Source organism: Phyllobates terribilis, unplaced genomic scaffold (assembly GCF_046119375.1).
Source record: "Phyllobates terribilis strain yellow unplaced genomic scaffold, ASM4611937v1 Scaffold_4__5_contigs__length_816908805, whole genome shotgun sequence".
NCBI classification, from domain to species: Eukaryota; Metazoa; Chordata; class Amphibia; order Anura; family Dendrobatidae; genus Phyllobates; species Phyllobates terribilis.
In genome coordinates, this window is record NW_027362764.1 from 133,553,823 (window position 1) to 133,578,111 (window position 24,289).

At 41.3% G+C, this 24,289-nt stretch overlaps 2 protein-coding genes across 3 annotated transcripts in view; both read right to left on the reverse strand.

Annotated features, from left to right (window-relative positions):
* LOC141265103 (solute carrier family 22 member 13-like) overlaps positions 1–4,011 on the reverse strand; it is a 72,746-nt gene extending 68,735 nt beyond the window's left edge. The window contains exons 1-2 of the mRNA XM_073677754.1: positions 3,524–4,011; positions 1,554–1,657 (exon numbers count right to left, since the gene is read on the reverse strand). Coding sequence (XP_073533855.1) covers positions 1,554–1,657; positions 3,524–3,898 — 479 coding nt within the window. The 5' untranslated portion in view covers positions 3,899–4,011. The remainder of the gene's footprint in view (positions 1–1,553; positions 1,658–3,523) is intronic.
* A 3,407-nt stretch (positions 4,012–7,418) lies between these two features.
* The window catches only part of OXSR1 (oxidative stress responsive kinase 1), a 110,507-nt gene continuing 93,636 nt past the window's right edge, over positions 7,419–24,289 (reverse strand). For both annotated transcript variants that reach the window (XM_073677757.1, XM_073677755.1), the window contains exons 11-18: positions 23,663–23,785; positions 21,400–21,435; positions 20,979–21,107; positions 19,488–19,570; positions 18,085–18,137; positions 12,405–12,473; positions 9,638–9,702; positions 7,419–8,034 (exon numbers count right to left, since the gene is read on the reverse strand). In XM_073677757.1, coding sequence (XP_073533858.1) covers positions 7,960–8,034; positions 9,638–9,702; positions 12,405–12,473; positions 18,085–18,137; positions 19,488–19,570; positions 20,979–21,107; positions 21,400–21,435; positions 23,663–23,785 — 633 coding nt within the window. In that variant the 3' untranslated portion in view covers positions 7,419–7,959. The remainder of the gene's footprint in view (positions 8,035–9,637; positions 9,703–12,404; positions 12,474–18,084; positions 18,138–19,487; positions 19,571–20,978; positions 21,108–21,399; positions 21,436–23,662; positions 23,786–24,289) is intronic.

Consider the following 24,289-nt stretch of genomic DNA (forward strand, 5'->3'; position numbering starts at 1 on the left):
TTTTCGCACCTTTGATACGGCAAAAACTCTTACTTCCGCTCTTATTCACTCTCGTCTGGACTACTGCAACTCTCTTCTCATTAGTCTCCCTCTAAACAAACTCTCTCCTCTCCAATCCATCCTGAATGCAGCAGCCAGGGTTGTATTTCTATCAAGCCGCTTCACCAACGCCTCTACCCTGTGCCAGTCATTGCACTGGTTACCCATTCACCACAGAATACAATTCAAACTCATCTCTCTCACCCACAAAGTTCTCCACAGTTCTGCACCGCCCTATATCTCATCCCTCATTTCTGTCTATCACCCCTCCTGTGCCCTCCGTTCTGCAACTGATCTAAGACTAACATCCTCCTTAATCCGAACATCACACCTCAGCCTCCAAGACTTCTCTCGTGCTGCGCCAGTTTTCTGGAATGCACTGCCCCAAGCGATCCGACTGATATCTAGCCCCCATGTCTTCTAACATGCTTTAAAAACACATCTGTTTAGACAAGCCTACCACCACCTCAATTCACCAACCTAACTCTCCCCTGTTCCCTACTAAACGTTAATCTTAATCGGCCCCTGCGTATTCATCTGTCTCCACATTCTCCATGCACCAAATACCACACGGTAACTGATACTGGCTGATGACCATGTTTTACCTATTGTGTCCCCCTATTTCCATATAGGTTGTAAACTTGCGAGCAGGGCCCCCACTCCACCTGTAACTGTTGAAATGTGATACATTGTATTGTTTATATTGTCTGTACATGTCCCTACTTAATTGTAAAGTGCTGTGGAATATGTTGGCGCTATATAAATAAAAATTATTATTTTTATGTGAGGGCTCATTCTATATATTGGAGGGCTTTGCGAGGGCTCATGCTTTATATTGGGAGCTATATGAGGGCTCATACTGTATATAGGGTGTTGTGTTTGGACTCATATTGTATGTAGGGGGCTGTGTGTGAGCCCATACTGTATGTAGGGGTTCATACTGTATATATTAGGCTGTATATGAGTTCACACCGTATATAGGAGTTGTGTGGGCTTATACCGTATATAGGAGGGTGTCAGCATACTTAATTCTGCTCAATAATAAGTGCCACAATACAAAAAAATAATTATAATTAATATGTTAATATTAATATTGAGCAGAATTAATTTCAACCTATTAGTTCGGCCTCCACAACAGTCATGGTCTCTCATGTGGCCCCTCGGGAAAATTAACTTCCCACTCCTGCTCTATTATATATTACCCTATGTTATGTATAGCACCGTACATAAGGGAAACAATTAGCTATCTCTGTCATTTTCCATCTATAGATGTGCACCAGAGCACCTGAGTGTTAATCACGTGACTTATCACATGATCCATCAAAGAAAATCATGTGACATGTCATGTGATACATCGGGTACGGGGGGCACACCTTCTAAACTGCCCCGGGGGCCCTGGCTACTCTTAATCCGCCCCTGGTATTGGATTACCCCTTTAATGGGTTATTCTGATCTATTCATCAAATTCCTATAGGGAGCCTTATACTCCTACAATGCTGCTAATAATTACTTACCTGTCTCCTAAGGGACCAAAAACAATAGATCCAATAAGGAGTCCCGACATGTAAATGGCCTGGGATATGTCGGTCTCTTCTTTTCTGTGACACACCAGGTTGAACTGAATTGCAACAAAAAAAAATAGTATAAATTATAATTAGTATCCATAAGGCTGTGTGCCCACGATGCAGAAATGCTCCGGATTTTTCCTGAGCGTTTCTTCATCTCCCTGGCAGAAAAAACGCATGCGGATTGTACATGTGGATTGTACATGCGGATTGTACATGCGGATTGTACATGCGTTTTCCTGCCAGGGACATGCGGATGTGAAGCGTTCTTCACATGCGGGTTGTCAAGCGTTTTCAAAGCGATTTTAGCATCACTTGGAAAGTGCTTGACAACTAGGTCACACTATATAAATCCATGCAAACTGCATGGATTTATATAGTGTGACTGTAAAAGAATGGTAAAAAATAAAAAAATAAATCTATACTTACCTTCTGATGGCCTCCGGTGTCCTTATCCGATCCATCCGGTGTCCCCGGTGTCTCGCGGTGGACAAAAAGGACCTTCCATGACGTCATTTAGTCAAGTGACGGGTTACGCGACCACCGACGTCAGCGTCACATGACTAAATGACGTTATGGCAGATCCTTTTAGACCATTGCGAGCTGCCAGGGGCACCGGACGGATCGCTATGAAGACCGCGGGCCATCAGAAGGTAAGTATAATGTATATTTTTTATTTTATTCTTTTTTTTTTACAGGTTCTATGGTACCCGGATCTGAAGGAAAGTCTCCTCTTCTCCAAACCCGGGTACCATCCGCACATTGAAGCGCATGATATCCGCATAATATCCGCATGTGCACATGTAGTGATGCGGATATTATGCGATTCAATGTAAGTCAATGGCGCAAAAACGCTGCGATTCCGCAAAATAATTGGTAGTTCTGCGGATTTTTCTGCAATGATAATCCGCAGCGGAAATTTCCGCAGCATGTGCACAGCATACGGATTATCATTGGGGAACATGGCAGGCCTTCTACCAAGCGTTTCTGCAGTGGAATTGCCACTGTGGAAAAGCTTAAAAAACGCATAGTGGGCACACAGCCTAATACTGTATATAGTAATGTGGTGGATCATGTACATTGTATATTTTACTTCCACTGGGTGGGCAAAGATGTATAAACTTTCTGCTCTTCGCACAAAACTAATTAAACAGTAACAATTTAAAAAGCTCAATGCGACTAATATAACAAGTGTTTTTTTCAAACTCAACAATGGATGTATCACACATCCGTTAAAATCACAGACCCGAGAGTGAGATCTGTAGCCGGTGGCTTCCTGCACGGCAATAGATTTCAACTGAAGCGGCCGAATCCTACCCCTGGGGCCCAGTGAGCAGAAGCAAAAAGAGGGGGAGCCCGAACTCCTTGCTTCTGCTCACCGTGCCCAGTACACCAGTAAGGGCAGTAATGCTCTGATGGAGGCCCTGGTGATTATTACAAATTTCGCAAATTGATTCGCAGGAAACAGTCCAGGGTCCATCTGTGGTCATCAGACCAGAGCCCTGTGAACCACCTCCTACATGCCAGCATCCACAACTCTTCTTTGATTAGCCACAACAATGAGTCGGGGATGCTCTCAGATAAGAGGTGGTTTACAGGGATCCTGCTGTACAAAGGCCACAGACTACTGATGTAACCACTGGACCAGGTCTATCTACATTTGCTATAAAAATCTGATTTTACGTGGATAAAATTAACATGGAAATATGTGGTCTCAAGTTTAGAAAGAATTGGATTTGAAAAACCTTAGGATAGAAATCTGTTATATATTCATGCTTCTCAAATAGGACTTATTAGTATTATTATTAAGGCAATGAATGACGGGTGTGAGGACGTCTGTACAGCCAATATCTTTGGGTAAATAAATCAGTCGAATTTTCTGATGAAGGTTTGATAGTGATGATAAAATGTGTACAGACCTCTGTGACCAGTGTTGACTTTTGCTGTGACGTGTCGTACACCCATCCATTCTGGCAGTCTTCTGAGTCATTTAGTCCATATTTCTGGATAGATTCCAGATCCCAATCCACAGGAGTGTACATGACACATTGCTCATAGCTTCCATGTTCATCACGTGGGATGGTTAAATTCAGCTGGTCCTCCTCGGTGATATTAGGAATGTTCTCCAGGATCCAGCTGGTGTTGCAGTGGTGAGGTACAGAGATTGCCATAAACAATTGTCCAAACATGTGGAAGGCATTGAAAAAACTAAGGAAACACAACATGAAAACCAAAAATTTCTGGAAACGACCAAATTCCCCAACATTTTTTAGGATTTCCCCAAAGTCCGTCATTGTCACCTGATTCTGGGTTGTGTGAAAGGCTGTAGGGCACACAGGCAGAAATTAATGTTTAATCCTTGTTAATGTGCCACCTTCGAAAAAGCCAAAGTCTTACATGGGTTCACTTTTATGCAATGCTTTCATTTACAGTAGGAGAACTTTGCCTGGAGATACTGAGAGCACTTGCGTCATATTAGTCACTGATAAATAGCATTCGGCCACAGGTGAGACCCTGCGTATTTGTGATTATTTACCGATTAGGGTCAACCTCATGTGGAAAAATTTTAAAGACACAATTTTGATTTTTCCGCTTTCATTTATTGTTCTTTTCCTCCAAGAGCCATAACTTTTTCTTATTATTTTTCAGGAAACATAGAAGTGGTCTTTTTTGGGGGGGATGGGGGGGTGGTGGATGTAGGGGGATTTGGAATATTTATTTATATACTGAAAAAAAGGGAAAAAAGTCCCAAGTTTGGTGAAATGTTGGAAAAAATGCAATTCTGCCATTGCTTTAGGTTTCTATGGAGTTCATTGTGCAGTAAAAATGACATGACCTTCCAGATCAGTGCGATTATAGAGATACCAAAGGTGAATATTTTTTTCTGTTTTTTTTTTTTTTTTAAATAGTTTACCTTATGGGTTAAATATTTTTTTTTATTTTGATGGTTGGATCTTGTACAGACATGGCCATAACAAAAATGCTTATTTTTATATTATTTCTTTATTTTTATATGGAAAAAGTGAGGAGAGATACAAATGTATTATTTTTGTTTCTAATTGACATCATTTCGCTATACTATGCACATTCACAGAGTGTTTCAAGCTATTTTTGTAAAAGTTGTTTACTGCAAGCTTGATGGCCACCGCTGCAGTCTAACAGAAGTGGCCGGTTTCCTAGACAAAGAGCACAGAGATTGTAAGCTCTTTGATACAGAGCTTGTAAACATTGCTCTGAAGCTAGAAGGATCACTGGATCTGACTATCTTAAGTCGCCCACTGCTCCTCCAATGCTGCAGAGGTAAAGCTTCATTTGCTTGCAGAATTGGAAAGCACACAGTTTGCACCAGCAAAGCAGCCATGCTGCTAGTCTGAACTGTCAGTCATCAGAAATGCACAGCCCCTGGGCAAGAAGCAAGATGGGAGGCAGAGGGGCTGTGTGCTCCAGAACATAGAAAATGAAGATTTTTGATTCTCACTAGAAAATCTCTTTATCGTATCCTTCATTGGGGAACACCAGAAACCATCAGTTATATACTGCCACCTGAAGGCTGACACCTCCACAATAAGCTACACCTGGGCAATCGACACCCAGCTATTCAGTTAGTGCGAAAGCGGTTGGAAGAGCAAAACTAAGACCCCCCAAATAAGGGAGCTGTGTCCCACAATGAAGGCTATGAAAAAATCTTTTACGTTCAGTACCAAAAATTTTCATTCCTCCATGGGATTTCCTAAAACTGTTCCTGGGATGGGAAAACTAATACCAGTATTGCAGAAGAGAGCAATCCCTCAGGTTACTTACTATAACTGCTGACCCTAGTATCATAAAACGAAGACTTGCATCCCTAGACGTAAAGGTAAGAGCTCCAGAAAGATGTAAACTGAAGACTAAGTAACGGCCCTATAAAATATAAGAACAGACGTAGTAGTAATGAGAGGATTAGTTTTGGTTGTATTATTCTTTCCTTACCGGCTTCTTTATGTTAGCAATTCATTTACTGGACACTAGATCTCTCTGACCTCTTGATCCACACATTTCATAGGTAACGATGCAGTTCAGATCAATAATGTTTTCCAGCACAGTTACGGCAAAGGTCACCAAACTTTTAGTCATTAATATGTAAGTCCCGGACAACCACTTTAAAAAGAATCAGCTGCAATAAGTATCGTGGTTTCTGGAAACTGTTCTAATCTCGTACTTCCCCTATAGACTTTGCTGATGAACATATTCACAAGCAGGGATGCCATCAGGGCATTACTGCCCTTACTGTTGTATGGGGCCGGGTGAGCAAAAGTAAAGAGGAGGGGGGCCTGGACCCAGTCCGAGCACCCACCCCCCCCTCCTGTGCTTCGGCTCACTGGGCCCCAGGGTATAATAACGTAGTGTGCGCCGGCGCAGGGAGCCTTCCTTGGAGCTCCACAGAAAAGGAAGTCCTTCTGCCTACTCTGTGAAACGCTGGTGACTTCGCGTACGCGATGAAGTCATCGCATATGCGCCGGCAAATACGCGTGCCACTCTCCAGGAGGACACTAGAAGTGGAGCTGAGTCTGCAAGGGATCGTGAGAGGCAAGTATGAAAACTTTTTTTTTTTTTTATAAAATAGATTAAATGAATTGGGGGAAAAAGTACAGGTTCTAATTAATTTATATATTTATTGGGTGGGAAAAGTGGCTATTTATAATTAGCGGGGGAACAGTGGTGGATTACAATTTATATTTGGAATGATGAGTTGCATAATAAATGATAATTTCGGGAAACAGTGGGAAATGTGATCTGGAGTTCTAGATAACTGTTACTTTATGCAGAGACAAGTCCTGGCTGGAAGAAGTGATGGCGGTCTGCACGTGAAGATGAAGGACTTCAACTAGAGACGTCACCGGTGAGTCTGTGTTACCTGTACACTTACACTGTATACTATATACATAGCTCCTGTGTATAATGTCACTGATCACTGTATAACCTGTACAACATACACTATATACAGAGCTCCTGTGTATAATGGCACTTATGGTAATATGAGTATTGTGAGGGTTTATTTTATTAATGATCAGTATTGTAGTATTCGGTCACTATTTATTTGTTTATTTTACTCAATTATGTAGCACCATTAATTCAACAGAGCTTTACAGACATTATGGGCACTGTCCCCATCGGGCTCACAATCTAGATTCCCTATCAGTATGTCTTTGGAGTGTGTGGGGGGAAACCGGAGAAAACTTACGCAAACACGGAGAGAACATACAAACTCCTTGCAGATGTTGTCCTTGGTGGGTTTTGAACCCAGAACCCCAGTGCTGCAATGCTAACCACTGAGCCACCGTGCTGCCCATGGTGGTAATACGTGGTCTGGTCATGGTGTGACAGTATTTGTCCCTTGTATGTGGTATTATTGGTCATTTTTAAAAATGTATGTAACACATTCCCTTAAAGAAAAATAAATAAAAATATAGCTAAAAAGAGTATTGGATATTTTAAGAAAGGTTTAATAGGTTAGCGTGCGGACAGCCAAAAGAGTTTACCTTGTTTTGGTGGAGGCTTAAAAAATTTTTTGGCCAAAACAAAAGCTGATGGCTATGTATGTGATATGGTTCGATGGGAACTGTTAATGTGTGATTAGTGAGGATGTGGTGCAGAAGTGGAGTTTTTCCAAGAGTGGGTGTTGAGACTGAGGAAGGTTCGAGGGGTGGAGGTGGAGCTGGGGGGAGCTCAAGGGGCCTGAAAATTTTGCCAGTATGGGGCCCTGAAATTCCTGGTGCCAGCCCTGTCCCCAAGTGTCTAATACCAGTAATGAAAAAAATCAGACACATGAACGCAATCAAATTAATTATGTTTTTATTTAGACTCTTTTCTGTTCACTTTAAATTAAAGCCAATAAAAATCAGATCCCCAAATTAAGTTCTCTTTGCCTTGAGTGTGTGAGAGTGGTAGAAACCCATAGTTTCATACTCAGTAGTATCCTCAAATAAGGCAACAGTAACAAACAGGTATGAGAGGTGCGAGCTGATCCTCTAGAGCGACAAAGGGACAACCACCAGGTTTGGCAGGTGGACCCATCGGCACTACAGAAGGCAGCTAGCACTTTTCACATGAAGATAAAAAGAAAACCAGATTAATGATGTGCAGAAACACTTTTGTTCGCTGTCGGTTACAAAGCTCTGACCTCTCAGTGTGTGCGTCATTACACTAAGGTTAGAGACATTTGTTAGACAAGAGTAAAAGTAATACACGTTGTTACAGCTCCGAAATAAGCCAGAGTTTTGATTCTTTGGCAGTAGTGGTTCTGTAGGCCAAGAGAAGCATTAGAAAGATGATGACGATGAAGGTTTCATTAAGAAGCAGCTCCGAAAACGGCAGCTTAGCTGATACTGAGCTGTGCAAATCCTACGAGCTTCCCATCATCTGGAATGTCAGAAGGATCCACCCCAGAGGCCTGGAAAGAGAAGAGTAAAGAAATAAGATTATTACCCGGGCTGGGCGATTTGGCCTAAATATAAAATCTTGGCTTAAAAAGCATGCCAAGTATCACATTGCTGGGGTCTGGGAGATGGACCCCGCCGATACCCAGATTAAGCACACCTTTTGTAATCATAGGTTCTGTAACTGTGATAGAAAGTTAACCAAGAAGGAAAAGTTGTGGAATTAGGGATGGATAGATATGTTAATGATATTCAAATGATGAAAAAATGTTAACAACATTTTCAAAACATCTCAATTTCTTCAGAATAGAGTATTAGCACCACACACAGGGATCCCAGCACTTATACACCTTGGCTGCTATCATTGAATAATAGCACAAGCGACATGCAGCCTTGTGCTGTCATCTTGACAAATGGGTCCTGGGACACTTTGGAAAAATGGCTGTAGCACTAGTTACCACCAAATCAATGTAACGCCGAGCTGTTAGTATACCTGGAATGAAGACTAGAAGGGTCTGGCTAAAGCATATAATGCCACCCACATCATAATCTCAGGAGTAGGACTGGTGTGACGTTCCCTCATGAAGACCTCCTAATGCATTGCCCACATGGTCTCATCAGATTTGAAGAATGGCTCATAGTGATACCTTCTGTACAAGTGAAAGTCGTCACACACCAAGCCTAAGGAGTCGGTGTCTACAAAAACCACAAGAAAGACGTTGTACAACAATTGTGCTACAATCCAGAAGTCCACTGACCTCACACACTACCGCTCTCAAAGGCCACCATGGTGCAGAGTAAGATGACAATGGAGGCTGGAATGGAGGTCTATCCTGTTCAGTGAGGGTTTTGTCTTGGATGCAATGATAGTCAGAGAATGTTCTGCAGACCACATGAGCAATGTCATGAAGAGGTCTTCATGAGGGAACATGGAAGTTTCCCAGAAGCCATTTTTTTTAAATGACGCCAGGCCGTATATTGCTCGGGGTACTGTGAGAAGCCTGCATGGCCTAAGAGTGCTGCCATGGCCTGCAGCGTCTCCAGACTTGTCTCCCATTGAGCATATCAGAGACGTCATTAAGCGGCAATTGCAAAGGGAGCTGTCAGCAGCGGATCTTGATGATTTGCACAAGCACATTTAGCGTAGCAGAATATTCCTCAGACAACCATTAATAACCTCATTGGTAACAACCAATGTGTGTAAGTGAAGGGATTTCTGTGAGTGGCGTTCATATTTGATATTGAATAAATCAAGACATTTTAAAACATTTGGTTTTCAATACTTCATCATTTGCATATCACTAACATGTCTATTCATTCCGTGATTTCCATAATTCACATATTTTCCTTCTTGGTGTTAATTAATATGCATATGTGTGTGTATAATACTATACTCACTCCCGATGCCGAAGCCGTTCCAGACGTGTCAACACTTGCATTCCCAGGATGCAGGGCTCACGACTTAACAACCTCACGTGAGAACCGGGAGAGCGAGCGGCAACAGAACCGGCAACGGAGGTGAATATAGGTGTCTATATTTTAACGGGGCCAAACATGAGTAACGAGATGGAGTTTTCCAAGTAGTGGACAAGTCCTATAAGTTCTACAAGCACATACCAGCTTGAAGGTGACTGATTTGTTAGGCTGTGGCTCCTCCACAATCTTCTGTAAATTAGCTGCAACTAAATACAGAGAAGGGTTCAATTAATGATCTTAATAATAATCTTTTTATTTATATAGCGCCAACATATTAAGCAGCGCTTTACAATTCAGACAATTTACAGACATCATCATCACTGTCCCCATTGGGGCTCACAATCTACATTCCCTATCAATATGTCTTTGGAGTGTGGGAGTAAACCCCAGCAAACACAGGGAGAACATACAAACTCCTTGCAGAGGTTCTCCTTGGTGGGATTTGAACCCAGGACCCCAGTGTTGCAGAGCAACAGTGCTAACCACTGAGCCACCGTGCCCCCCCAGAATTTAATTTTTTGCATCACTTATATGAGTGATATGAAAGCATGAGTAAAACAACATAAAGGCCATCTTTCTTTTCATTGATATTAAAAAAAAAGTAGAGCTACGCAAAAAGAGGACCAACTGGCAGCATCCTGGAGGCCACTTATGTTTGACCGGCCCCCGGGCTGTTATCACATAAGCCTATAAATCATGAGAAGCACCCGGGATGCCGGCAGAGGAGGCTCACACTGCATCAGTCCCGGTGTGATAGAGCACCGACATGGGCTCCAGACCAGGATCCTGACAACCTTTTTACTAAACTCTAAAAATAAGCACATAAATACAGTACAGACCAAAAGTTTGGACACACCTTCTCATTTAAAGATTTTTCTATATTTTCATGACTATGAAAATTGTACATTCACACTGAAGGCATCAAAACTATGAATTAACACATGTGGAATTATATACTTAACAAAAAAGTGTGAAACAACTGAAAATATGTCTTATATTCTAGGTTCTTCAAAGTAGCCACCTTTTACTTTGATGACTGCTTTGCACACTCTTGGCATTCTCTTGATGAGCTTCAAGAGGTAGTCACCGGAAATGGTTTTCACTTCACAGGTGTGCCCTGTCAGGTTTAATAAGTGGGATTTCTTGCCTTATAAATGGGGTTGGGACTATCAGTTGTGTTGTGCAGAAGTCTGGTGGATACACAGCTGATAGTCCTACTGAATAGACTGTTAGAATTTGTATTATGGCAAGAAAAAAGCAGCTAAGTAAAGAAAAATGAGTGGCCATCATTACTTTAAGAAATGAAGGTCAGTCAGTGCGAAAAATTGGGAAAACTTTCAAAGTGTCCCCAAGTGCAGTTGCAAAAATCATCAAGCGCTACAAAGAAACTAGCTCACATGAGGACCGGCCCAGGAAAGGAAGACCAAGAGTCACCTCTGCTTCTGAGGATAAGTTTATCCGAGTCACCAGCCTCAGAAATCGCAGGTTAACAGCAGCTCAGATTACAGACCAGGTCAATGCCACACAGAGTTCTAGCAGCAGACACATCTCTACAACAACTGTTAAGAGGAGACTTTGTGCAGCAGGCCTTTATGGTAAAATAGCTGCTAGGAAACCACTGCTAAGGACAGGCAACAAGCAGAAGAGACTTGTTTGGGCTAAAGAACACAAGGAATGGACATTAGACCAGTGGAAATCTGAGCTTTGGTCTGATGAGTCCAAATTTGAGATCTTTGGTTCCAAGCACCGTGTCTTTGTGCGACGCAGAAAAGGTGAATGAATGGACTCTACATGCCTGGTTCCCACCGTGAAGCATGGAGGAGGAGGTGTGATGGTGTGGGGGTGCTTTGCTGGTGACAATGTTAGGGATTTATTCAAAATTGAAGGCATACTGAACCAGCATGGCTACCACAGCAACTTGCAGTGGCATGCTATTCCATCCGGTTTGCGTTTAGTTGAACCATCATTTATTTTTCAACAGGACAATGACCCCAAACACACCTCCAGGCTGTGTAAGGGCTATTTGACCAAGGAGGAGAGTGATGTGGTGCTATGCCAGATGACCTGGCCTCCACAGTCACCAGACCTGAACCCAATCGAGATGGTTTGGGGTGAGCTGGACCGCAGAGTGAAGGCAAAAGGGCCAACAAGTGCTAAGCATCTCTGGGAACTCCTTCAAGATTGTTGGAAGACCATTTCCGGTGACTACCTCTTGAAGCTCATCAAGAGAATCCCAAGAGTGTGCAAAGCAGTCATCAAAGCAAAAGGTGGCTACTTTGAAGAACCCAGAATTGAAGACATATTTTCAGTTGTTTCACACTTTTTTGTTAAGTATATAATTCCACATGTGTTAATTCATAGTTTTGATGCCTTCAGTGTGAATGTACAATTTTCATAGTCATGAAAATACAGAAAAATCTTTAAATGAGAAGGTGTGTCCAAACTTTTGGTCTGTACTGTATTTATGTGCTTATTTTTAGAGTTTAGTAAAAAGGTTGTCAGGATCCTGGTCTGGGGCCCATGTCGGTGCTCTATCACACCGGGACTGATGCGGTGTGAGCCTCATCTGCCGGCATCCCGGGTGCTTCTCATGATTTATAGGTTTATGTGATAACAGCCCGGGGGCCGGCCAAGCATAAGTGGCCTCCAGGATGCTGCCAGTTGGTCCGCTTTTTGCGTAGCTCTACTTTTTTTTTTTTTTTTTTTTTTTTTATATCAATGAAAAGAAAGATGGCCATTATGTTGTTTTACTCATGCTATCATATCACTTAAGTGATGCAAAAAATTAAATTCTCTCTTATAAAAGAAAAAAAAAGTTCATATGAGAATTAAACAGATTTATAGATTGATCACATCACTAAATTTTACATCTGTTCTGCCATCAATGCACACTTGCAATAAAAATTACCTATTACTAAGTCTCTTCCATCTACAAGGCCAGCGGAGACGAGCTCTTGGGAAACACCATCGGCCGTATCTGGAAAACAAAGTTGCTTTTGTCATTTAAGTCCTAGAATGATACAATGACAAATCTTGCACCACAAGAAGGCTTTCTCCTTCAGAATTTTCCCTCACTGATTTATAGGAATTCGTAGGACTTGCTATTGACTGATCTCATAATTGTCCTCGGGAATCTGAGGGACCTTCATGCCTAAAACTGTTCCGTGTGTCAACATTCTCAATAAATATTTCCACCATACGAGGAATACAATAATAGCTCCAAGTATGGAGGGAAATCATAATGTAAAGAAATAAATACTAGTGGCCTAGGAAAGATATTGGAGCCCTTAAAAAATATAGTGACGAAAACATTAAAAAAATCTATTGTGCATTACTTACTTCTAGGTATGGTCCATCAGTCATGTTAGTAATCTGTGGCCACTGGACAAAAGACCTGAGAACTGCTTTTTATCTCCCGGGATCCGCGATTCTTCTTTTGATTGACAAGCCTGGCACAACATCATCACTGTGGCGTGACGCACACACGACTAGGCCGACTAATCAAAAGAAGAGCCATTGATGCTGACATGTAAGAGACTTCTCAGGACTTCTGTCCAGTGGCCACAGATCATCGACGTGGCTCAAGGACAGCGTCCAATGAATGGATTCACAACAACTCTACTTATTTCTTATTTTAAACTTATTTTAGGAACTAAACAAATTTAGGTTTATTTTTTTTCTTTAACTGCTAGAAAAAAAAAACACAAGACTTTAATAATATTTGAAGACATATAAGATTCCCTAAGATTTCACCTAAAGGGCAGTTTCACATTTTTGCACTTGTACCACAACAGGTCTTGGACCCACCACATATTTAATGACTTGAAATGAAACAATTATGCTGTCAGTTCGGTTTTTTTCCCTTCAACACAGTCATGTGAAAGCTTGTTTTTGTGCAAAACGATCTGTAGTTTTGAATGACACCATTCATTTTACAACACAATGGAAAAACTAGAAAAAAAATTCCAAGTGGCGAAATGGTGAAAAAGAAGCAATTCTGCCATTTTTGGGGACATTTTGCTTTTACGATATTAAAATGTGGTGTAAAAATGACCGGGCAGCAAGATTCACGACATCAAAACAATTAAGGCGATAACAAACTTTGTTGTTTTTTTAATTACTGTTGCCAAGCTAAAAATAATTCAGAACTTTGTAAAACAAAAAAAAAAAAAAAGTTTGGGTTTGTTTTGTATTGTTAACCCTGTTCCCACTTTTCAGAGATGTGTCGCTGCCCAAATTTCTAAATAAGTAATTTTTTTCAAATGAAATGGAAAATGTCTAACAATCTGTTGTGAATAAAATACGCTGTAAGAGATTTCCAAATCATTGCATTCTTGTTTTCTTACATTTTACATCCATCTTTTTTAGAAGTGGGATTGTTTATACACCAGTCTGGGTACATGCGACGTTTGATTGCTTTTTCTTGCATTTTATTAGGGGGAGGTGCAGTGACTGAAAGACACCATTTTTTTTTCTCTGTACGTTGTTTACTGTATATGTTGATTGATTTAATATTTTAATCAAACTTTAATGAATGTGGCAATACCAAATATATATATTTTTTATTTCTTTATTTTTAAACCAGGAAAAGAAGGTGGGAGAACTGATAAAAATGTTTACATTTTTTTAAAATTCTAGTAGATTTAAAAAAAAAATTGTGTGTATATATATATTATATATATATATATATATATATATACACACATATACAGTACAGACCAAAAGTTTGGACACACCTTCTTATTTAAAGATTTTTCTGTGTTTTCATGACTATGAAAATTGTACATTCACACTGAAGGCATCAAAGCTATGAGTTAACACATGTGGAATTATATACTTAACAAAAAAGTGTGAAACAACTGAAAATATGTCTTATATTCTAGGTTCTTCAAAGTAGCCACCTTTTGCTTTGATGACTGCTTTGCACACTCTTGGCATTCTCTTGATGAGCTTCAAGAGGTAGTCACCGGAAATGGTTTTAACTTCACAGGTGTGCCCTGTCAGGTTTAATAAGTGGGATTTCTTGCCTTATAAATGGGGTTGAGACCATCAGTTGTGTTGTGCAGAAGTCTGGTGGATACACAGCTGATAGTCCTACTGAATAGACTGTTAGAATTTGTATTATGGAAAGAAAAAAGCAGCTAAGTAAAGAAAAACGAGTGGCCGTCATTACTTTAAGAAATGAAGGTCAGTCAGTGCGAAAAATTGGGAAAACTTTGAAAGTGTCCCCAAGTGCAGTTGCAAAAATCATCAAGCGCTACAAAGAAACTGGCTCACATGAGGACCGCCCCAGGAAAGGAAGACCAAGAGTCACCTCTGCTTCTGAGGATAAGTTTATCCGAGTCACCAGCCTCAGAAATCGCAGGTTAACAGCAGCTCAGATTAGAGACCAGGTCAATGCCACACAGAGTCTAGCAGCAGACACATCTCTACAACAACTGTTAAGAGGAGACTTTGTGCAGCAGGCCTTCATGGTAAAATAGCTGCTAGGAAACCACTGCTAAGGACAGGCAACAAGCAGAAGAGACTTGCTTGGGCTAAAGAACACAAGGAATGGACATTAGACCAGTGGAAATCTGTGCTTTGGTCTGAGGAGTCCAAATTTGAGATCTTTGGTTCCAAGCACCATGTCTTTGTGCGACGCAGAAAAGGTGAACGGATGGACTCTACATGCCTGGTTCCCACCGTGAAGCATGGAGGAGGAGGTGTGATGGTGTGGGGGTGCTTTGCTGGTGATACTGTTGGGGATTTATTCAAAATTGAAGGCATACTGAACCAGCATGGCTACCACAGCATCTTGCAGCGGCATGCTATTCCATCCGGTTTGCGTTTAGTTGGACAATCATTTATTTTTCAACAGGACAATGACCCCAAACACACCTCCAGGCTGTGTAAGGGCTATTTGACCAAGAGGGAGAGTGATGGGGTGCTACGCCAGATGACCTGGCCTCCACAGTCACCAGACCTGAACCCAATCGAGATGGTTTGGGGTGAGCTGGACCGCAGAGTGAAGGCAAAAGGGCCAACAAGTGCTAAGCATCTCTGGGAACTCCTTCAAGATTGTTGGAAGAACATTTCCGGTGACTACCTCTTGAAGCTCATCAAGAGAATGCCGAAAGTGTGAAAAGCAATCATCAAAGCAAAAGGTGGCTACTTTGAAGAACCTAGAATATAAGACATATTTTCAGTTGTTTCACACTTTTTTGTTAAGTATATAATTCCACATGTGTTAATTCATAGTTTTGATGCCTTCAGTGTGAATGTACAATTTTCATAGTCATGAAAACACAGAAAAATCTTTAAATGAGAAGGTGTGTCCAAACTTTTGGTCTGTACTGTGTATATACAGTACAGACCAAAAGTTTGGACACACCTTCTCATTTAAAGATTTTTCTGTATTTTCATGACTATGAAAATTGTACATTCACACTGAAGGCATCAAAACTATGAATTAACACATGTGGAATTATATACTTAACAAAAAAGTGTGAAACAACTGAAAATATGTCTTATATTCTACGTTCTTCAAAGTAGCCACCTTTTGCTTTGATGATTGCTTTTCACACTTTCGGCATTCTCTTGATGAGCTTCAAGAGGTAGTCACCGGAAATGTTCTTCCAACAATCTTGAAGGAGTTCCCAGAGATGCTTAGCACTTGTTGGCCCTTTTGCCTTCACTCTGCGGTCCAGCTCACCCCAAACCATCTCGATTGGGTTCAGGTCTGGTGACTGTGGAGGCCAGGTCATCTGGCGTAGCACCCCATCACTCTCCCTCTTGGTCAAATAGCCCTTACACAGCCTGGAGGTGTGTTTGGGGTCATTGTCCTGTTGAAAAATAAATGATTGTCCAACTAAACGCAAACCGGATGGAATAGCATGCCGCTGCAAGATGCTGTGGTAGCCATGCTGGTTCAGTATGCCTTCAATTTTGAATAAATCCCCAACAGTATCACCAGCAAAGCACCCCCACACCATCACACCTCCTCCTCCATGCTTCACGGTGGGAACCAGGCATGTAGAGTCCATCCGTTCACCTTTTCAGCATCGCACAAAGACACGGTGGTTGGAACCAAAGATCTCAAATTTGGACTCATCAGACCAAAGCACAGATTTCCACTGGTCTAATGTCCATTCCTTGTGTTCTTTAGCCCAAACAAGTCTTTTCTGCTTGTTGCCTGTCCTTAGCAGTGGTTTCCTAGCAGCTATTTTACCATGAAGGCCTGCTGCACAAAGTCTCCTCTTAACAGTTGTTGAAGAGATGTGTCTGCTGCTAGAACTCTGTGTGGCATTGACCTGGTCTCTAATCTGAGCTGCTGTTAACCTGCAATTTCAGAGGCTGGTGACTCGGATAAACTTATCCTCAGAAGCAGAGTTGACTCTTGGTCTTCCTTTCCTGGGGCGGTCCTCATGTGAGCCAGTTTCTTTGTAGCGCTTGATGGTTTTTGCAACTGCACTTGGGGACACTTTCAAAGTTTTCCCAATTTTTCGCACTGACTGACCTTCATTTCTTAAAGTAATGATGGCCACTTGTTTTTCTTTACTTAGCTGCTTTTTTCTTGCCATAATACAAATTCTAACAGTCTATTCAGTAGGACTATCAGCTGTGTATCCACCAGACTTCTGCACAACACAACTGATGGTCCCAACCCCATTTATAAGGCAAGGAATCCCACTTATTAAACCTGACAGGGCACACCTGTGAAGTGAAAACCCTTTCCGGTGACTTCCTCTTGAAGCTCATCAAGAGAATGCGAAGAGTGTGCAAAGCAGTCATCAAAGCAAAAGGTGGCTACTTTGAAGAACCTAGAATATAAGACATATTTTCAGTTGTTTCACACTTTTTTGTTAAGCATATAATTCCACATGTGTTAATTCATAGTTTTGATGCCTTCAGTGTGAATGTACAATTTTCATAGTCATGAAAATACAGAAAAATCTTTAAATGAGACGGTGTGTCCAAACTTTTGGTCTGTACTGTATGTATATATATATATATATATATATATATATATATATATTATAATTTATTCCTTACGGTTTGTTGTTTATGCTGCGATATTACAATATATAGTGAAAATTATATTTTTTTACAACTGGGCTTAATAGTAAGACCAAAATAGCAGCAGAAGTGGGGCTTTCAACAGAGGGAAAGGGTAGATAACAGGGGGTCCCATTGTAGCACCAGCATCTATTTCATTTAAATGCCACTACCCGTTATTAAAAGCAGTACCAAAATCGGTAAACAGCAGCAATCAGAGCAAGCCCTGGTCACTGCTAATACAGGCAGATGTCTGTTGTATAACAAAGACAGCTTCTGTCATGTATGGTGCGGGCTCAGCACTTGAGCCCGCTCCATATACCCACTCTTGACACAGGACTTGCTATTACGTCCTTTGTTGGGAAAGGTTAAATTCAAGGTAAGACTGGGACACTTGGTTGTAATACGAGTACACAAATGTGTCTGTAATACGATCGTGTGAAACTGCAGATGACTTTAATTAACCAGATCAGAATCCCAACCTAGGAAATAGTAATTACTATTCTCGATATTAGACGCTTCCCGTTCACGTATAATCACGTCAAACTAACCTCTTCCAGGAGTAAACTCAAACCGGATATCATTAAGTTCTTTCTTTGTGTTTCTGAAAAAAAATGCAAATAAAAAGATGTTGATTTGTCGCTTATTCTCTCTGTAAATTATGAGAATGCAATGACCCTGTGAGCAATGTAGGCACAGATAGTGCTGCCTCTCGAGCGACGTAGGCACAAATAGTGCTGCCTCTCGAGCGACGTAGGCACAGATAGTGCTGCCTCTCGAGCGACGTAGGCACAGATAGTGCTGCCTCTCGAGCGACGTAGGCACAGATAGTGCTGCCTCTCGAGCGACGTAGGCACAGATAGTGCTGCCTCTCGAGCGACGTAGGCACAGATAGTGCTGCCTCTCGAGCGACGTAGGCACAGATAGTGCTGCCTCTCTAGCGATGTAGGCACAGATAGTGCTGCCTCTCGAGTGATGTAGGCACAGATAGTGCTGCCTCTCGAGCGACGTAGGCACAGATAGTGCTGCCTCTCGAGCGACGTAGGCACAGATAGTGCTGCCTCTCGAGCGACGTAGGCACAGATAGTGCTGCCTCTCGAGCGACGTAGGCACAGATAGTGCTGCCTCTCGAGCGACGTAGGCACAGATAGTGCTGCCTCTCGAGCGACGTAGGCACAGATAGTGCTGCCTCTCGAGCGATGTAGGCACAGATAGTGCTGCCTCTCGAGTGATGTAGGCACAGATAGTGCTGCCTCTCGAGTGATGTAGGCACAGATAGTGCTGCCTCTCGAGTGATGTAGGCACAGATAGTGCTGCCTCTCGAGTGATGTAGGCACAGATAGTGCTGCCTCTCGAGCGATGTAGGCACAGACGGTGCTGCCTCTCGAGTGATGTAGGCACAGATAGTGCTGCCTCTCTAGCGATGTAGGCAGATAGTGCTGCCTCTCTAGCGATGTAGGCACAGATAGTGCTTCCTCTCGAGTGATGTAGGCACAGATAGTGCTGTCTCTCGAGTGATGTAGGCAAAATAAAATAATAGAATAAAAATGTGAAAGTTAAACATTAGCAGCACATTTCTAGATGCATTTGGTACCTGACCCCAGCCCTGGCTCAGAGATAATACAGCATCATATCCTGCAAACTTGTGACATGAAGTTTTGCTTAGAAATGCAATAAATTCCTATTCAAAGTGTTCAATAAATCTAAAAAATATTGCAAATATATAGAACAAAATGACAATGTGCAATGCATAGAATCAAGCCTCGGTCTCCCCATCATGAGCTGTTCGTCCTGCAGGTGTCACTGGTGTAACTGAAGAGGATGAGGCTGCAGCCTCCACATACACAATACTGCAGCAGAATGCAGAACACAAAGTCGCCGGAATTTCTGCACTACACCAATCTAAGGACAGGGGTGTGACAATCACAGTACCAATAATACCAAAGTTATCTACCTTAATCGTAATACTAAACTGATAACAGCTTTCACTTCTTCCGGTGTAGGAGGCACGGGAGCTGCAGGAGCTGCGGGGGCGACCTGTAAAAAGCGTTTACATAGTCTGTGCACGTCACACACATATATGTTCAGATTATGTACAGGGTAGTGTACGTATGTAAGGCACACAGGTAAGGCTGCAAATACACACAGCGATTTATCAGCAAAATCTGCCTAGATAACAAGCAAATTTTGCTGCATATAAACGGAATAATTCACCCCTCAAAATGAATTAAATCCACTGAGAAAATCTGCACCAAGAACTGATTATTAAACAGTAAGGCCTTGTTCACATGTAGTATTTGGAAAAAACGCAGCAAAAAAGACATTTCTAAAACCTCATTCAGACTGTGCATGGGTTTTTTTCTCCCTGTTTTTGTGCTACTGTGCATTTCTTTTTTTAAAATCATTGCATGTCAATTCTTTGGCCGGATTGCAGACATTGTGGATGCATTTTCCATGAAACGCAGTTATACCTTATCGAGATGTTAAAATCTCTACAAGTTGAAGACATTTTCCATACATAACTTAACCTGTTGTGCGGATTTTAATATCTGCAGTATGGCAATTCTTTGTGCAGATTATATTGCAGACTTCACTTATGCAATGCATAGGGTCACATTTCCTAAATAATCAGCAAGGAAATTTGCATGTAACACGTGCGGATTTTGACCTGTAAACAAATTCGCAACATGTGCAACCGGGCTTTCAGTGTTTTTGTTGAATTATTTTACCCATTCAATTGAATGGATTAAAAAACGCACCAAAAAAGCATAAAAAAATGCATCAAACACGCATGTAACGTATGCAGTGTTTTTCCTGCCAAAACTCTGTATTTTTCATGCAGAAAAAAAACTCTAGGACACACCTGAAAATAGGCAACTTTGTAATACATCTTATCACAGAAATCAGCTTCTTCCTACTGTATTGATCTTTCACTCTGAATATATGGGTAAAATGTGTACTCAGTGCAGACAGATTTTCCCATTGCGGAGATAGAAGATGACAGTTGGTGCGTTTAAAATTCTATGAAAGGGGAGGAGCTAAAGGCAACAGACATTCTGCTGCAAGTTCGCCCCAACAGTTACAGCTCTCCATAGAATGTTGACCACCAACTGTCATTTCCTATGTAACAATCTGTCTTCACTGAATACAGATTTTACAAGTGAGTTGAGAATTTTGAGAATGATTGATCAGTCCTGGGGGAGAAAAAAGCAAATTTCTTTAATAAGATATATTACAAAGTTTTTTTTATTTTCAGGTGTACTATTGATTTATGATTAAAAAAAAACAAAAAACTATGGTTACTCGAGTCTTTAACCATAGCACGAGCATGTGGAAAAGATCTGGCCAAATCTCACGTGGCCGTTACTGTATTCGGTTGCAGATTTTCTGTAAAGAACATCCACAGCCTTTCTATCCAGCGTGGACGCTTCCTTGGAGGACTCACCTGTCCAGATGATGGGACAGGAACAGACACTTGTGTAGGTGCAGCTTGGCCGGACGACTGAGGTAGATTGGCTGTAGGCTGCGCTGGAGTCTGGAGGAAGGTGGCGCTTGGCTCTGTTGCAGGAAATATCTAGCACAGAACAGAGATGATTATTTCCTCTGTCGTCCATTTATTACACGGTAATTATATAGCCCTAACATTCTGTGGCGCTGTACACAGGCTCTTAGAAATGTTATTGGGTCCACAATGGAGCTCTAGTAATGCAAATTTCAAGCTAAAATTTGACATGCAAATTGGTGAATTGTGAATTGGGCTAGTGCAGGCGTATAATATTACTCTGGATTGGACTTTATTATAGACTCGGATCAGATGTCAAGTGTTAGATGCGAATCAATGGAAATCAGAAAGGACAAGTTCTCACCTCAGAGTTTGGTAAAGAATCTTTCACACGTGGAGACTGGAGGAAAGAAGACAGAAAACGGTTAGATGGGGGAGCCGCAACAATTCACAGCTGCCTCGGTACTGAGAGGGTTAGTCCCATCTCTATCACTGGCTATTGTCGGATAGGGCTCGATAGCACAAGCACTTTTGCAATTCACTGCCTGTTAAAATTTCCAGTGATTCTTGAAATAATGACACTTTACTTCTGCTTACTGGGGGTTGCCTTGGAGACCGACCACTACCGCAGCTAGTCAGCAGAACATGCGCAGTGCTTACAAACTTTTTCGACTGAGCATGTAAGTACAGTTTTGAAGCTGCCCAGGATCGCTGCAGTTTGCCGTTACCTCCTATTCCTGGCAATGTTTACAAGCTAGATAGCAGCAGTGGAAGGTCTCCTAGGCAACGAGCTGTAAACAAAAGAAAAGTGTTACTATCTCAAGCACAGCTGTAAATTTTAGTAAGAAGTAAATTGCACAAGTTCTTGCACCATCTGACAATATCAATCTATCAACATGTACCTACATGTTATTTTAATTTTTTAAACTATGTGATAGGTGGTGGGGCCCCCCCGGGCCCTCTCCCCTTCCCCACCCCGGATAGCTCAAAACAGGCGTCTGATGTGCTCTGCTCCTGCCTGAGTGTCATGCAGGGTGGGGTACAGGCGCAGACATCTCCTATTTATTCCATCCCCCGCTCGGCGTGCACGCTCAGGCAGGAGCCGATCAATACAGCGTTCAGAACTGATCGCACAGATTAAAAAAAGAAGTGTAAGCTCGCATTAACGCCATTGCAATTTGTTCTTCCATTTCACCTCTGGATTTTAAAATCCTAACTTTCTTTTTTATTATTATTTATTATTATTATTATTCTTCAGCAATACAGCAATGACTGTATCATTTGTGTTATTTAGCACTGTACAATAGATAAATATAGGCAGTGTGCTCCCCCTAGTGGACCAGACCACATTTTCATCAGTCAGTAAGGGCAAATTAAATTGTATAATTGATGACAATTTTATGGCAGAAGTAAAGCAAAAGAAAAAAGATTTAGCACAACAATTTGCTTGCACCAATTTGTTATTTTGATGGGAGCTACATATAGATCTATACATTTAGGCTACGTTCCCACGATGAGCACTTTTAATGAGTTTTTGATGCTGCACCACTTATTTAAATTAGGTTACTTGCGGTTTTTGTACTGCGCGTTCATGTGTGATTTTTTTACATGCGTTTTTATCACTGCTTTTTTTGTCTCTTTTCGGTGTGTCTTGCGTTAAATAAAGCTGCTTTGTTTTTGATACTTCATATAGTCAGATGCGGATTACATGAGTTTTTGATGCGTTTCCGCCACAGAAACACGCTAAAAACGCGTGTACGTTTTGCAGATTTTCCGCACCTAATGCAAGTGCATGGGGAAAATCAGCACAGAAAACTGAGCGTATCCGCAAGAGAAATTTACATGCTGCGGATTAGAAACATGCACCGCAGGTCAGTTTATACTGCGTTAAAAAGAAACAGGGGGGCAGGAGATTTGTATAAATCCCATCCATTTTACTGGTAATGTAAGACACTGAGAAAGCTTATCGTGGGAACCTAGACTTATAGTTTTCTCTTTTTTTTTTTTCCAAGGGACGGAGGAGGGTAAAAAACAAATACTGTAAAATCTGCCAATTTTTTGGGGCGTTTGATTTTGCAGTCCAAATTGACAACACAATATAACATGATAACTTTATACCGTGTCTTGTTAAGATTACGACGATATAGTTTCATTTTTAGATATTTTTTATTCTTATCCTTTATATGATTTGCATTATAAAAGTACTTGGGCTGTACGATGGCTTGTGGTTTTGTTTCTTTGGTAGGTGGTGGGGCGCGAGTTAGTTCTCATTCATGCAGATAGGGATGCATAAGAGTTTTTGATCACTTTTTAAACTCAGCAAATCAATAGAATTTATGTTCAAATAAGAGTTAAATTATGATGAGAATAATAATAATAATAATAATAATAATAATAATAATAATGTCAGCCTGCAGCCACAAGGAGGAGCTTTAAACATGGCTGTATCATTTGTGTTATTTAGCGCTGTACAATAGATAAATATAGGCAGTGTGCTCTCCCTAGTGGACCAGACCAGATTTTCATCAGTCAGTAAGGGCAAATTAAATTCTATAAATGAGGACAATTTTATGGCAGAAGTAAAGCAAAAGAAGAAAAGATTAAAGCACAACAATTTGCCTGCTTACCCTAAGTTGTAACACAGCTGCTTTGCCCTCTTCGCTTTCCTCGTCCAGCTCATCATCACTCCACTCCCAGCCTCCATCTTCAGTTTTATGAAGCCGACCACTTGATCCTGGCACTCTTCGAACCTGCCAATAAAGGTGACAAACTACAGTGTGATGGCACCGTTCATCAGGGACACTGTGCACCTGGCGCACAACACCACGCTGTGCCCTGGTGGGATACCTTACCTATATTAGCTCATTACTCAGAGTCCTGAATTTCGGATCTACAGTAGTATGGGCAGTACAGTGCGAAAAGTGCAAGTAATGCACAGTGAAGGGTTTAGGATCGCATTAGTTTATATTTTTATACATGTTAATAGGTGACAAATTTGGGTTTCAAATTTTCAGTGACTGCTTATTTAGACTAGGCGACCCACAGCATTACGTAGCCGATCAGCAGTTATTTCATAGCCCGTTTACTCCCCATTTGTATAGCACAATCATTACATGAAAGCCATCATCTGAAAATTACCTATTCTTTAAATCAGATTTTTATGTTGCATATATGATTATTTTTTTGTTTAATATATCACGATCTTTATTAAAAGGAAAATAAATTATAATCTTGCAGTTTTCACATGCTTCCTG